A 16,324-nucleotide genomic window follows, 5' to 3' on the forward strand; every position below is an offset into this window, starting at 1 on the left:
TCATCAACACAACGATCTTTTATTCGTATATAAAATAAAGCAACCAAGATTTTATACACGCGTTCATATAACATTGAAATCTTTAAAATTAAATTGTTCAAAGATCTTGAATATAATAATAACAACTCAGAGACAGCAGATCATAAACATTCTTAAGCAGGACACTACCAGAGTATACAGAGGTAAAAATCTCAAAACAGTACTGGCTGAGATGTTTATTAACAAACAAAACAAAACAAAACAAACAAAGAAAGAAAAAACTACACTTGTAATACTTATAATAGTAATACGTCACTGCTGTGAACAAAGTACATCCTAAAATATTATCATGTTCATATAATCGTACAAATAGTTCTATTTCATTCAAGTATTCCTTTTATTATAACAAGTTACCTTATGCAATACATGCCAAAAAAACAACCACAAAAAAAGACCATTTCAAATATTAAAAATTTCAACACTATATCAGTAATTTAAAAGTTGTGCTCGATCATCTGGCTGCAGGATAATTACTTTGATTTATTTGATGTGTACACTGGCACAGTGACTCAGCTGTATGTGTGCGCTGGAAGAGGAAACGTTACCATGGAAAACACCACTGTGTTCTGATTGGTCTACCTGCATCTCTTAGGTGTTGCCTGACATGGAGTGACATTACGTCATCCAATGAAATCACTTGGCTTTAAGAAGATGTGACAAGTGCAATCAGCTGAGAGAACAGACAATTACTAGTGTGTATTCTTATCTTCACACAGCTCAGAATAAGCTATAATTAAATCTCACTCCTGCAGATTACAGAGGTATAACAGTGCAACTAATTGTTGGATTCAGCGTTCTGCTGCTTCTCTGGTGCTGAAGAGGCTCGGCATATCTGAGCTTCTGCACAACCGGGCAAAATACAATAAATGCAAAGGAGAGAAGATGAATATATGGACACTCTATATACTGTACTGGAGTGGCAGCATATGGGAGAAGCTACACCTCAAATGGGTGTTCTTGGATTAGCAGCAGTCACCTGTTGTACTATCAAACAAATTATAAAGCTGATCTCAGGTCAGAATAAATAAGAGAGATGAGGATCATTGCTGCTGCACAGTGTGTGACTGGAGGTTTACTAGCTGTGAGGTGCTGAGGTCCTGTCAATGACTGAGCTGAAGGTTATACACTGGAATCATTGATGGATAGAGTGCTGGCATCCTCAGACAGACAGACACGGACAGACAGACAGAGGCACAATCAGTTGCTAAGGCACATATGATACAATATGTCCTAGGATATAACTGGCTTAGCAAAAATCACTCATAAATCAAAAATATTGCTTTGGTAATCTGTCTGGTCCTTTCCCATATGTGTAAGTAATGCCCACCTACCATTAACTACAGGAGGTGGCAGTTTGACTGACATTATAAAAGACCAATCATGCTTTAGTTATAGAAAATAGTTTTTTTCAAAATAAAAATTAGTTTTCCTGTCAAAACCTGGGGTGTGTAAGAGTGAATAGTCGATCAGATTACATAAGACTGTGACCAGCTGAATGTAAATATAATTTTAGATGCTCAGTGCTTTAAGAATGAGATGGCACAGTGCCAGCAAATAACTATAAGTTTGCTCAAGAAGGCAAATCAACCATATAATATTTTAATCTATTCTTATTTACCGTATTGGTTAAAAAAAATGGTATCCTAAAGAATGTACCAAGTTTAACTCAGAAACAAAATGCACATCGTAAGTGAATTATTAAAAAAAACAAAAAACTCAAAGCTGTGACAGATTTCATATGCAACCTAGTATTGTGGTAAAGGGAAATGCTTAGAGCTGATGCTTCAGCCAATCTACATATATTACATTGCCAAAATAAAACACACCTCACACAAGACATTATGACACTTAAATCTCAGTGTGAGCTAAAGTTAAGTAGACCCATCACTGTGCTCAAGTGGATGTGACTGTGTAAATCCTGCATGGACTTGTGTCTTTGTCTCTTTGGTGGCAAACGCTCAAGAATGCTGCATATTTTAGAGAGCTCTCGACTACAGGAGTCTATTGCAGATGGTCAAATGTTGGGGATGATGGATTGCTTTTGGAGTCCTGGAAGGCTGCAATATTGGAAAAAGATACACACAATTCAAAGACAGGGCTAGCTGTTATGGCAGTGGAGAAGCTAATGAAGTCCTAGCTGTCTCCTGGCTCTCAGACTCTGTGGAAGGTTGAATCTGAGAATCAAACACTGCTCTCAGAGCTGGAGGGTACAACAGAGAAAAGAAGAGCATAATGCTTGGTTAAGACCTTTAGGATTATCTTCAATTTTTTTTAACAGCAAAAACTATATTGTTAAAAAACAATAGCAGGATATATTAAAAGAGTATCCGTGATCGTGACCATGTGCATCTACCTACTTTTCAGAGTCTTGGCGAGTGTCTCTCTTCGGCTTTCACACACTTTGTTGAGGAATTCATCCACCTGTTTCAGCGACAGAGAGTTGTGAAGGGTCTCTAAGGGGTATATAGATGGCACCATGGAGCAGCCTTCGAATCCTGAATAACATAAAAAACACAAAATTAAAAATAAAAATTGAAAAGAAAAGGTCATCCTCTGTGTCTAGTCTAGCCCCAAAAGAACAAACCTCTGACAACATGGCAACAAACCAAAACCTTCTCACTATAATAAAGATATATCTGTCTGCTCCCAAATCTCCTAATACCAAGGTCAGTCACAGAATTTCCACACTAATTTGTGTTTTTCATTGACAACCCATCTCATTTAACATTGTACATTACAAATCACTGTAAGCCTCACAGCAAGTGAATAATCTCAAACTGCTGGAGTGACTAATGCACCAATTGAACAGAGTTGAAATGGTTATAACTCTAAACACTCCCAACAGTGTTCCCTCAATGTATAATCTGGTTTGTTTTTGGTCTGTTCTTGCTGCAGGGCTTGATGGAGTCAGATGGCACAAACTGCTTTAAAGGATAAAGTGGTGCTTCGTGGTATTGAAATTATTATTCCTTGGAGGTGAGGAAATTCAGGCTGCTTACTTCAGAACCAAGAGGAAGTCATACTAAAAAGTCTGTCTAGAATGCAATCTAGCATGGTGAAGAATGAACACCCTGGATCTATCTCTAGAGAATTTGTCCTCTTTCGCTCTTCTCATAAGAATCTTGGCTCATGTCGATTGCAGCCGAGAATCTAATAAATAGTAAGGCATCAGTTCATTTATACAGAGAACCAGATGATGGAAAGGTGAGTGGAAAATGGATGGAGGGAAAATGAAAAGCTGGAATGAGAGAGAGTGAGAGAGAGAGAGAGCGAGCGAGAGAGAGAAAGAGAGAGAGAGAGAGAGAGCGAGAGAGAGAGAGAGAAATGTGAGTATGAAAGGGAAAGAGAGATGGTTCTGGAAGGTAAACAATCCTAACTGAGCAAGATTTTTTTTTTCCAAATAAAATAGCACACAAAGGATCCAATTTGCTTTTGATCCATAAAACACTCTCAGCGGCCAGTCTGCAGACAGAAATGTACATTTAAGTACCTGATTAAGAGAATGAATTTAGTGGGTCTGGTGTTTGGCCAGGATAGAGAAGCTGATTCATGGCCAGTACAATGCAAGTACAGGACCAAGAGCTTCAATTCACATCAAACATCAGAATAGAGAAAAATATGATCATTTGACTTTGGTCATGCTGTGGATAGGTGGGCTGCTTGAATGATCTCCTGGGATTTTCATACACAGCACTTTCTACAGTCTATGCAAAAATAAAATAATGAGTAAATTTTAAGGTGGAAACACCATTTGGGTAAGAGAGGTTGGATAAAACAACACCCGAAGGCTATACCAGGTCCCAGGTCATGATGTCAGCCAAGCACAGGAATCTGAGGCTATGGTGGGCACAGACTATTTGCTAACCTTACAGCCACAATTTACCCATCTTATAATGAAGATTTCTATTGTGATGATACAGCACATGTTCTCTCTGACTACATGGACATGACAATGAGGTCAGAGTATTTCAGTAGCCTCCACAGTCACCAGAACTGAACCCAACAGAGCACCACTGATGTGCAGCTTTCATTAGTTTTGAAGTGCCTCAGCTGTAGATTCTGTATTAAAACTGGCCAAATCAACCAAAATATAACACTCCACTATTGATTTCCCCTCCTCGTTTCATGCGACACATAACCATATGCTGTTTTCCCAAGTGGATACTCAGACAAAACTGCACTGCAATGAGACAGTAATAAAGAAGCAAGACATGCCCTTATTTGTTCTGAGACTCAGTGAACACAGACAAGGATGGAGATGCAGCAGAAAAATGGGTAGTTGAGATGGTGGTGTGCTACAGCCACGAAAATCAGTCACGAGACTGCAATTTAGTGCCAGCAGGTTAACAGGCAGAGGGGGTAGGAGGAGTGAGGGGTAGGAGGAGTGAGGGGTAGGAGGAGTGAGGCTGGTGAGTGAACACAGAAGTCAGCTGAGCACTAAGTCAGCAAGTCAGCATCATAGTGCTGTGTCTCAGCAGACTCTGAGAGGAAGGAGCAAAAAGGAGAAGCCAAGTAAAAAGGAAGAGAGAGAAAAAGGATCATAGAAAAGGTAACATACAGGAACTCTTTTGGGACAAAAGGGTTCTGAGAAAGTAATGGTAGGATTTTTCTCCTCTTTTCCCCGCAAGCAAAACAGTAATAAAATAATAAGAGAAACAGTCTAGGACAAAGACAAAGGAGAAGCAGAGGGAAGAGAGTCAGGATGTGGATGAGGAAGATAAATATGTCTTGTACAGCACACAGAACCTTTTAAATGTCTTCTCACAACTTCTCAGCTCAGTGAGTCAGCAAGCGAGACAAATTACCAACTACAGCTGAGCATTTCTAAACTAAAAGTAGAGACATTGCAGCATTAGAGCCACTAATTCACACTTCAGAGAACATTATAAAGGATTCCAGTATAATTAAAACCACCTAACCTGTGATCATGTCTGAATGGGGCGTTAACTTACCATGAGAAAACTGTTCATCTTGTCACTGTTCAATTCAGTCCACAATTTATATATGGCCTTTAACTGACTTCTGTATTAGGGTGCACAGCAGCTTTATGATTCCACTGTGATCAATTACTCTGAAACATATCATGAATTATAAAATAACTCGCCGCTGCCGCTTTAAATGAACGGTAAATCTAGTGTGTTCTCTATCAGAAATACAAAATAACGTGTTCTAGAAAAAGACTTGGGTGATAGATTTAGCCAAACAAATGTCTATATCAGTTAACATCAGGAAGATTTGAACAAAATACGACACTACGTAGATGATGTGCTCTTTAAGTACATTTTTTAATCTTTAATTAATCTTTCATGTATAAACAAATACTTAAAATAGTGCTCTATGGCTGATTTTTTCAATTTAAAGTACTGTATTAGACCAGTGCTTGTGATTTGACACACAGGTTCAGGACAGCCTAATCTCCCTTAGGCTGATTCATTTATTTATTTATTTTTCCAATAAAACTGCCACATCAAATTGATTGAGAATTTGCCTTTATCTCTTTCCACACACACTTTGAACTGTACTGTGCCGAGCACATTCAGCATTCTAATAATATTCAGGCTCCTCTGGATTAGACACTAAAATATTTTTCTATGAAACAATTTAAATGGTAATCACTGGGATGACTATTCACAGGGCTGAAACATAGAACAGGTATAAATATTTCTTTTAGTTTATTTATCCCTAATTTCTCCTAATTTGCTCAGTTCCCACCAACTAGGCAACAGATGCAGACCAAGAAGGATGAAGCCAGTTTCTGTATCGGTTCAAGCTGCTGCACATTCACAGCTGACTCACGGCTATTGATGGCTGTGATATAATCAGGATTCACATTCACAATCTTTTGATGATATGGTAAAAGTAATATAACCAAAGCCCTCAAACACCAATAATCCAGAAGTTTCCAGAGCTAGAGCTTTTATAAAACAAACAGATCTACTTCAGTTTACTTCTGTTCCAAAGCTGTAGATAAACATAAGACTTCTGCTGTTTCTTAAAAACCTTGCTTTTTCTGCTAAGAATAGAAACAGATGTAAAGGAAACCATGACAAATTGTGGTCACATTATCCATAATGCAACTGTTACCAAGACACAAAATACCATTTTTTAGGTTACAGCTGAAATATTTCTTTCATCAGCTGTGATTTAGCCTAAGGATGTCAGCCACAATGTGCATAGATAGATAAGATCCACAGTGCATCTTAGCAAAAATGGTGAAGACAGTTTGCCTTTATATTCTTGCCTTTATAGTCATCTTTATTCCTAATGTGTAACAACTCTCTGTTGTTCAGTATCTTGTTATATAATAGCTACAGCAAGTCCAAAATGGAAACTGGAATTAACACTGATCATTAATTCTAAAGCACAATCATGGCAAGGTTAACGATTTTCCATATGGATTGTGCTATCAGATACCACCAACTACATGACAGTGCAAAAATCAATCAATCAATCAATCATGAAATAGATGGATATATGCAAAAAAAGGACATGCAATTATCCAATGAAATATTAAAGGAATGGAAAATAAGGACTAAAAGAGTGAGGAATTAATTAGGACCATAAGTAGGATTTAGGTGGTAAATTCAAATATATTGGATGAGAACAATTGTGAGGAGAAATAATGGGAAAAAAATCAAATTTCACAAAAATTGCTAATTAGGGTCACAAGATCAAAATGCTAACAAATCACTAACTGCTTTGTTGAAATGACCCCCAAGGAAGCATGCATGTATTTAAACACATGGACTCCAAACAACTGTCATACCATTAGTTGGATGCCTGGCATATGACACAGAAAACCTCTTTACAGCCGGCATTGAGAGCAACTCTGAGGAAATAAAAGAAGCATTGTCACTCTGGTGCTCTAAACAAAAGTAAAACCCTTCCAAAATATGCTCTAGAATGAAGTTATATAAAATGTATATAACAGAAAGAGTCCAGTCATCCCTTCCATTTTTATGAAGCAGCATGACAAGGCACTATTTTGGGCATAATTTTAGTGGTCCAATATATTGCAGACCTCAAGTATAATCATACAGTGACACCCTGTGGCCAAAATTCCAATTAAGCTCAACTTTGAAGCGATATGCTTACAATAAGCGTCAGTTCAGTCAGTCCCAAGATATTAACCATGCAGATGTCTCTGAATATAGAGATGTTATTAAAACACCAGGAAGTGAGGATGAAATCTATCTGGTGAAAGCATGTGAAATTGATTTATTAATTACCACTAAACTTCAGCAAAATACACCATTGTGGCAGTTTGTCAGGTTCACCTTCCAAATAAGTCAGGGATAGTGAGATATCAAAAGTAGTCTAGTGTAATATCTACAATCTACAATATAATTATGCATGTAAGAGCATGAATTTCTAATGTGGGCCGACATGATAGGTTTGTCTAATAAAGTGGCCAGCAAACCCAATGATAGTCTGGGTACAGTGAAACACCAACTACCTTGCAGGCTTAACTGCTATGACGTCTAACTAAACAGCTATATCCTCAATTGTAAATAAATTTGGCAGATTTAGGCAGAACAGATTTGTCAGACAAATGAATCCTTATAAATTAAAGGTTAATACTGTGATCTCTAAATGTTCATCGATAGAAAAGAATGGAGCTGATCTATGGGCTAAGACAGGAATGTATACATACAAATAAACATATAGAGATTTATTAAACTGATAACCTGGCAATTGTCTAGTCACTAGGCTTTCTGACTTCCAAGTCACCAGGTTGAACTGCCACATATTCAAATTCTGCTCTAATCTAAAAATAAATAATGGAGTAGGAAGCAGTCATGCTGTGCTTGCAAAACAAGCAAAATAGTGCCCTCTGGAGGCGATAACAAACCTAGCTGATTTAGAATTTTCTGTGTATAAAGGGTTGCATAAAAAACACAAAAAAGGCAATCTTACTCAAAACACCACAAGTAGAACACAACCACACACTTGCATTCAAATAAAACTGGGACAAGATATGCATTATTAGAAATACACCGCTTTCTTTGTATGTCTCTTTATAATGAGTGCACACACACATACATATACACACACACACACACACACATTGTTTGCAAGCACAAATTTTGGTGCTGGTTGAAATCCAACATGCAATGTGTCAGCATAGAAGATATGGTGTGTAATAAAAGTGAAATATGCCAAAGGTCAATTTAAAGTGAATTTAAAGTAGATGAAACAGATGGTTGGTTAGGAAGAAGAATTTTAGCATTCAGAAAGCCTAAAGAGAATGTACAGGGAAGAGTGGTCAAGCCAAGCTGAAGCCAAATGTTTCAAGCAGGCTTTCGAAAGAAGCTGGGAATAGACAGAAATCCAAAGATCTGTGCAGCCTTTAGCCAAGTCTGTGCATAAACAAAAGTCTGTATGTGGGAGAGGCAAGTTTTTAAGAATAGAGTAGCACAGAAGTAATTGTGAAGCATGGATTGCCAAGCGCAATAGAAATGGATCAGGAATATTGAGAAGGAACTGTGTGTAGTCTTTTCATCAGCTTGCTTTAATAAAGGCAGAAAGCGCAACTGGACAGAGGACATACCCTCTCTACTGACTCGACTCTGAGGGGACATGGCTTTTTTGCGCTGGGTTCTGGCCAGCTCTCGAAGGTTGGGGGCACTGGAGGACACCCCCCGGAAGGAGGAACTGAAGAGACCAGAGAACAGTGAGCCTGTGAGGGGTGGGAGAGACCATGAGGTAGACAGAGAGGGGTGTAGGAAAGGAAATGGTTGATGATGGTTAAATTTCACTCCTGTACATGCAGCATCTCTTAAACGGTTTAATGGTTTTCATGCCCAATGCATCACATTATACTTAATTACAGTATGTTAGTTTAACAGCTAACATCAAGCCACAAACTTTTTATCTGTCCTGCACCAAACCTATATGTGTGCTATGACTCATAAAATTACCAGAATCATTTCACACATAATACAAACTGTTCAAGTGGAAACTTTAAGTGTGTTAAATACTGAGTAATGGAAAACTAACTGGCTTCTGGAAAACCGAAACAAAACTCAAAGTAAGTAGTGTCACATTTGGGACTTTCAAAAACTTTCCCATGAAATGCTAGTCACAGACGCACTGCCCAGTTTATTTTAGGTTGACCAGATGCAGCACATGCATGGTCACTAACAAGTCCTACACAAAGGACAAAGTCAAACATTGTTCACAGATTTATTTAAATGCAGCTATATTTAGACAGCAAAGGCATGTCTCCATTTCTAAATCATCTTCATAGCTAGTATACAGCAGCACACAGCCAACTTTTATTGTTACGGTTTAGCATATAACATCCTGGTTAATCTTTAACGTCATACTAGGTTTGTTCAACTTTTGTTTTAATGGAATATAAACTCTTTTTGCCAAGACGTAAATAAATAGTGTGAACACTGTAGTTACACAAGTTTCAAGTGGCATGTAACATGAGACACCGTCTGCATTGTTTTGATCAAGCTTTTTGTCCCTGTCAGAAATAGGACAGGCCTGTATAACACTCTGTGGGCTGCCAGAAGCTATATTTAGACACACTATGAACTAAGTATGAACTGACTCTTCATGTCAGAGCCTCATAGGTGCTGTGAAAAATAAGTTAACATTTTATTAGTATCCAGGTCATCCATGGGACAAAGAGAGAGAGAGAGAGAGAGAGAGAAAGAGAGAAATGTGATCTATCACTGACTCTGATGATGTAAGGGCATTTGGTAAGTCTGCAAGAGAGGAACACTTGATACATACCAAGGCCACCGGATTTGACCTCACAGGGTTGGCGGGAACATGACGGAAAGAGGCGATAAGCTGCACCACGAGAAGAGGTTGTGCTCTCTGAGAGGACCTGCGTTCAAAATACATACTATATATGGCGCTAGAACAGGCTGTAAGATGACAAGCTAATAGTTTTCTATTTCAAATGTATTTCTGACACTTATAGATATTTTTGCAATATATAATTGCTATCGCTGTATCTACTTTCAGCAAGCTAGCAAGATTATTTCAGAGTTATAAAAAAGCTATGCATATATTTAACGACAAAACTACATTAGAGTCAAATCAGCAGCTTGTTGGAGTTATTGTACGTCACAACGTTGACATAATAATGTCACACTGCCCAGCCTTATGACAGGTTATACTTTAGCCAAAGTTGATATTTAATATATTTTCTCCCTAATTCAGTCTTGGCCAATTCCCCCCCACCAGTCAGGTCTCACCAACATAGGACAAACAGAGGGTGAAGGCTAACATGTGTTTCCTATACATACACAAAGCAGGCCAATGACATTTTGGTCAATGACAATAACATTAATAAAATTATAATCCTTAAATGAAAGGCAGCAAACTTTGGTATCAATTCCAGGCCAGCTAATAAGATTATCTGGACCAGCATAGCATCAGATGATTGGCATGCCAGACCTCTAAATACACTGTGAGCATGAACTTTGAAACCAATAGGAAATTCTGTCCATCATAACGGCAGATACAAAATATTTAATGTTTTGCTTTTTATGGTTTGCAGATCATTAACTACCTTTCTAGATTGTATCTACAGAAGAGCTGGCACATAGCTATCTCTTAGCAGGACTGTACTGGATGTGAAAAAAAACAATGAGGCTAGAGATTGTGTTAAAGAACTGTACCTCCATGGACCCAGTTTTTCGGCTACGAATCAGTGGGGACTTTCTTTGAACGCTCGGGTGTTCAGTAAGAACGGCTCGATCAGGTTCATCCTGAGACAAATCCTCCAGACTGCCCAGATTTTCTTGCTTGTCCTGGTTCTGAATTCAAATCAGTCATTATCACTATCTCTTCTATTCTAATTTCCATTTTTTTTAGATATTGTTATATATTATATATTTCTGTGAAAGGTTATCATACTCATGGTGCATACACATTCACATACACGCACCTCAGAAGAGGCAGGGCGGAACCCAAAGCCCAATGGTGCATTCTCTTCATCACGGCAGCTCTTCACCCCGGGACTGAAGTGTAGCTCTACATGGAAACGTTCCTCTGAAGACGGATCCTGTCCACACACACACAAAACTATACGGACACTGGCATACAGGAGTAGAAGATACATATAAGAGGATGAAGGCTTTTACCTTATTATTGTCTTCATACAGCATAATGACTATCTGAGTCATGTAGTTGAGTTCAGTTACAGCACTGAGGTAGTCCATGGCCTGCTTCCACTGCTCGTCTTTCTCCTCCTGAAACAGAACAGTGTGACGACAAAGTAATTTAAAAATTGGATTCGGAGTTACATTTTTTTTCTATACGCTGTGCATGATTGATTGGGTCATACTGACATTAAGAAGGCCTCCGTATCGGAATATGCTTAGCAGGGAATGCACATGACTCTCACTAGTGAAATAAAGCCGGGTCCGCACATGCCGACCCGGAGACATCACGCCTCGCGAATACCTGAACCACCAGAAGGAGATAAAAACACAACCTGATCACTCACAAAAGTTCACATCAGTTTAACAAAAATGATCTCGGCAAGTGAAAGCATTTTGAATACAGATAAATGTATGTAGTATAATGAGATTATTATAAAACAAATATACGGATGTGTTAAAAGGACGACGAGGATAGAGTTAGGTGGAAACAGATGATTTGCTGTAGCGACGCCTAACAGGAAAAGCCGAAAGTAGTAGAAGAAGAAAATTATTATAGTATTTTTAGTAGAATTTCTTGTAGAAATTGAACTCATTTTAAGTGCTTGGATTTGTCATTCCATTTAGAAACAAATATTCTGTTCTATACTGCAAATACTATGCAATATATTTGCTACTATGACAACTGCTGTAAATTTACCTCCAGACTATTACCAGAGACTATTGTACAGTATGAGATACTAGTGTATCTCGTTCACTACAAATTTATATATGCTTGATTGAATAAATAAAATGATATATTATTTATTACCTCAAAGACAATCTAATATTGATAGAAATGGTTATCTTCTAACAACAATTTTAAAAGTTAATAATTTTGTATACATTTATTTCTGCATTTTTCTTTTAGTTGTTTTTAAATTCTTTGAAAAAATAAATGCCTGAAAGTAAAGTTATTTGCCAGTAAAATAAAATAATTGAAAAAGTTCATTTGTAAAATATGTTTAATAATTTCATGTTTGTTTTAATGTAATCGCATAATGTATAGTAATATTTTTAAAGTTAAAGTTAAAAGTTTTTGCACAAGAAATTACACTTTGCACTCTATGAAGTCTTTGTCGGTAAGATTCAGATCGGTACTTTCTACAACCTCTAAACCATAAAATCACACTGTCTTACGGAGATAAATCAAGTTGTGTTGTGTATTATATTGTAATGAGGTCCAGAGGCTCACAGTGGATGTAGCTTGTTGACAGCCTCATCCTCATGTGTCCTCTGGAGGTCCAGCTGGATTTTTTTAACCAGAGGTAGGCAGTAGGCACTAGCAATGTCCAGCTTCTCCATTTTATTTATTCCATACTCCTGAGGTCGTAAACACACATATGAGAGACAGAAAACAAGGAGAAATAAGAACCAGACAAGAATCAAACTAATAAAAATCTCTCAGCTGTTCTACCTGAGGAATGATGATGTCGGCGAGCGCACGAGACAACCGAAAGAGCTCCAGCATGTTCTCCAGGCCCAGAGAACTGTTGTGCTGCATGTCATACTTCACACAGTCATAGATGTCGGGGATTTTGCTGATGTCATAGCGACCATTCTTCATGCGGAAGTCTCTTTCCAGCTTGGACCACCGCTGGAGCATGAGCTCCAAAGTCTCACTGTGGTACAGCTGCAGATCTGATACGAAACAGTTCAATCATATTGGATTAGACAAACTAAATAGTTTATTAATGTAAATGAGGGTATTCATTGTTATTTGTTCTCTACATAAAAACTAGTTTACTAGCAGTTAAGTAGCTAACGGTAGTTTAGTATGTTTTTAATAAAAAAAATTTGCATGAAAAAGTAAGTTTTCTGAGGCTTTAAATCAATCTGAAATTTAAGAGAAACAGCCCTACCTGCAGACTTGGGGTCCTCTAGTCGCTTGCGTATCTGACGTGTAAGGCTCTGAATGAGAGCAAAAACCTTGTCACAAGTTTTGACAGGGTTTTCTATGATATTCATGGAGTTGACCAGAGAAGGGCTTTCAGTTGGGGCAAGCTGGAAGAAATGTTAACAGGAGAAAGTTAAACACACAAAGGAAACATTTGAGACAGGTATAAAAGGGGAGAAGTTATAGGTAGAGAACTATGCAGTACTTTTTGGTAGTCCTCCTCAGTGAAGTTTTTGTCTTTCTGCATGATCTCATGGAGCCGAGCTTTGACGCGCTGTTGGCAGTCTGTTAGTGAGTCACTGTCACTGTCCAGCAGGCCATTCATATTGGCACTCTTCACCATTTGCACCAGGATAGGGGTTAACTCACCCTCCAGAGCCAACAGCCCCTAAAAACACACACTCCATATTTACATTTATATTATACTATATATATATGTGTGTGTGTGTGTGTGCGCGTATATATATATACATATATATATATATACACATATATACACAGTATATATACACACACACACATATACATGTATATGTGTGTTTGTGTGTGTGTGCTTTGCATGTCACGCATCCAGGCAGACAAAATCACACAAGTATGTACAGACAAGTACCTTTGCAAAAGCAGCAGCAGTCATCTGTACCCGGCCTTCGTCTGAAGCGTAGATCTTGAGGTCATGGCGGTAGGTGCTGTGTAAACGCAGTAGGCCACATCCAGGGAATCCAGCATAGTCTCCTGCAAGAGGGTATAGTCTTGTATTTTAGCAAAAATACAAAAGAAAAAATGCCCCCGAATAATATTCACCAGATTTTGTCATGTGCTTTTTTAGTCTTCCCTTATTTCTGTTTGTTATATAAATGTTATATCTCTTAAAAAGATGATGATGAAAAGAATTCATGCAAAGCTTAGGCATGACTGATAATTGTCTCTGTGGCTTTTTTGATATGGGAGTGTTACAAGACAACACAGACCTGGGGTCACTTTCAGGGTCCATTTTCAAAAATAAATAAGATTGTTTAGAGCAACCAAGGCACACCACAGACTTGGGAACTTCACACTGCTTATGTAACTACACAAAGCTTTATTATAGTCATGAAGACCATCATCATGGAGTCTTTTCCATGGTCTCTTATAGCATGTTACAAAATCTTTTTCACACATCACAGGCGATGCAGTGAGCTTTAAATGATAACGAGAAAAGCAGCACAGAAAGCCAAATATCATTCCCACACTTGAAAGCCCTTCTTACCACAGTCAGTAGGGGACTCACAGCCCAGGGATCTGCGGTTTTCTAGTTTATAATTCAAGGCAAGAGAAGAATAAATCAGTGAGCAACACGATGTTACTCTCTTTCTAATAGCAGAATATGACTCAGCAAGAATATGGGAAAATGTTTGGCCATGGTTAGGATTTAGAGGGGAAAAAAAAGAAAGAAAACCCGTCTTCATGACATGGTTGGAGATTACAGACGTGTATACAACTTTAAGAGAAATGATTTTAGCACTAATAATGCAATATTGCAAAAGTAAATGAATAAACAAAATAGCAAAAGCTTTTCACAAACTCTGTAACGTAAATGTAAATAAAATTGTAAAATGTAATAAAAGAAATCAAAGTTTTTGACCTTGATGATGTACAGTATATATGTATGAATAAATGAATGTGACTTTAGTTTTGCTATCATTGTTTATTCTACTTATTGCATTATTAAAAAAAAGGGCTTGACACATCACATGTCTTGCTACTCCAAAAGCAGCTGAGCATGTAATTTACAATATATCAAAGTCCAGAGGTTAATAAGGCAATAGTCGTCCATTCCAAAAGTCAGAGCCACATGACATAAGGACATTAACTGACTGCATTAGTGAAAAAAATCACATAATAACAGAATCATGCATCATCTTTATACTCACTACTCTTTATACTCAGTGATTTCTTTTACAAAATGTAAAGTACTGTATACTTTTCTAAGTTATAATTTAAACTGACATTTATCCTTTATGGGAGCTGGCATAGTGCCAGCTTTATTATCCTCTTGTAAGAGCCTTGTGAACTTTGCTACTATGGTAAAGATAAAAGACAGCTTTATTTGAGTCTCAAAGAAATTAATAAATAATGAACAAAATGAATATATCTGTTTAGATAAAGTCATCCAGATTAGTCACTTTATGTGTGTGTGTGTGTGTGTGTGTGTGTGTGTGTGTGTGTGTGTGTGCACCTTGTCCTCCAGGGTACATGCAGCGAAAGGCTCTCCCCAGCTCCTCAGCCTGCACTCGACCGGCTGGCGTCAGCTCACCGCCCCACTTTAGCACCAACAACAAAGATGGACCTTCTTTCTGAGTGTCTACACACACACAAACGTACACACACAGACGTACACACACACAGACGTACACACACACAGGTGTACACACACACAGAGGTGTACACACACACAGACGTACACACACACAGACGTACACACACACAGACGTACACACACACAGACGTACACACACATGTACACACACACAGACACGTACACACACAGACACATACACACACACAGACACATACACAGACACATACACAGACACACAGACACATACACACAGACACATACACACACACACACATACACACACACACATACACACACACAGACACATACACACACAGACACATACACACACACAGACACATACACACACAGACACATACACACACAGACACATACACACATACACACACACACAGACACATACACACACACACATACACACACACACAGACACATACACACACACACAGACACATACACACACACACAGACACATACACACACACATACACACACACAGACACATACACACACACATACACACACACAGACACATACACACACACACAGACAGCCACACACACACACAGACAGCCACACACACACACAGACAGCCACACACACACACACAGACAGCCACATACACACACACACACAGACAGACACATACACACACACAGACACACACACACAGACACATACACACACAGACACATACACACACAGACACATACACACACACACACATACACACACACACACAGACACATACACACAGATACATACACACACACAGACAGCCACATACACACACAGACAGCCACATACACATACACACACATACACACACACACAGACAGACACATACACATACACACACACAGACACATACACACACACAGACAC

The 16,324-nt window shown here is 38.3% G+C and overlaps 1 protein-coding gene across 7 annotated transcripts in view; it reads right to left on the reverse strand.

Moving 5' to 3' along the window:
* Positions 1-16,324, reverse strand: part of ppip5k1b (diphosphoinositol pentakisphosphate kinase 1b) — a 29,079-nt gene continuing 12,755 nt past the window's right edge. For 2 of the 7 annotated variants that reach the window (XM_060886054.1, XM_060886053.1), the window contains exons 15-29: positions 15,317-15,442; positions 13,712-13,833; positions 13,307-13,489; positions 13,067-13,208; positions 12,622-12,845; positions 12,397-12,527; positions 11,355-11,475; positions 11,148-11,255; positions 10,952-11,068; positions 10,683-10,820; positions 9,787-9,883; positions 8,591-8,719; positions 6,806-6,868; positions 2,397-2,534; positions 1-2,239 (exon numbers count right to left, since the gene is read on the reverse strand). In XM_060886054.1, coding sequence (XP_060742037.1) covers positions 2,145-2,239; positions 2,397-2,534; positions 6,806-6,868; positions 8,591-8,719; positions 9,787-9,883; positions 10,683-10,820; positions 10,952-11,068; positions 11,148-11,255; positions 11,355-11,475; positions 12,397-12,527; positions 12,622-12,845; positions 13,067-13,208; positions 13,307-13,489; positions 13,712-13,833; positions 15,317-15,442 — 1,934 coding nt within the window. In that variant the 3' untranslated portion in view covers positions 1-2,144. The remainder of the gene's footprint in view (positions 2,240-2,396; positions 2,535-6,805; positions 6,869-8,590; positions 8,720-9,786; positions 9,884-10,682; positions 10,821-10,951; positions 11,069-11,147; positions 11,256-11,354; positions 11,476-12,396; positions 12,528-12,621; positions 12,846-13,066; positions 13,209-13,306; positions 13,490-13,711; positions 13,834-15,316; positions 15,443-16,324) is intronic. The other 5 variants (XM_060886055.1, XM_060886057.1, XM_060886056.1 and 2 more) reach the window with 5 other exon arrangements.

Source organism: Tachysurus vachellii, chromosome 13, assembly GCF_030014155.1.
Source record: "Tachysurus vachellii isolate PV-2020 chromosome 13, HZAU_Pvac_v1, whole genome shotgun sequence".
Lineage (NCBI taxonomy): Eukaryota > Metazoa > Chordata > Actinopteri > Siluriformes > Bagridae > Tachysurus > Tachysurus vachellii.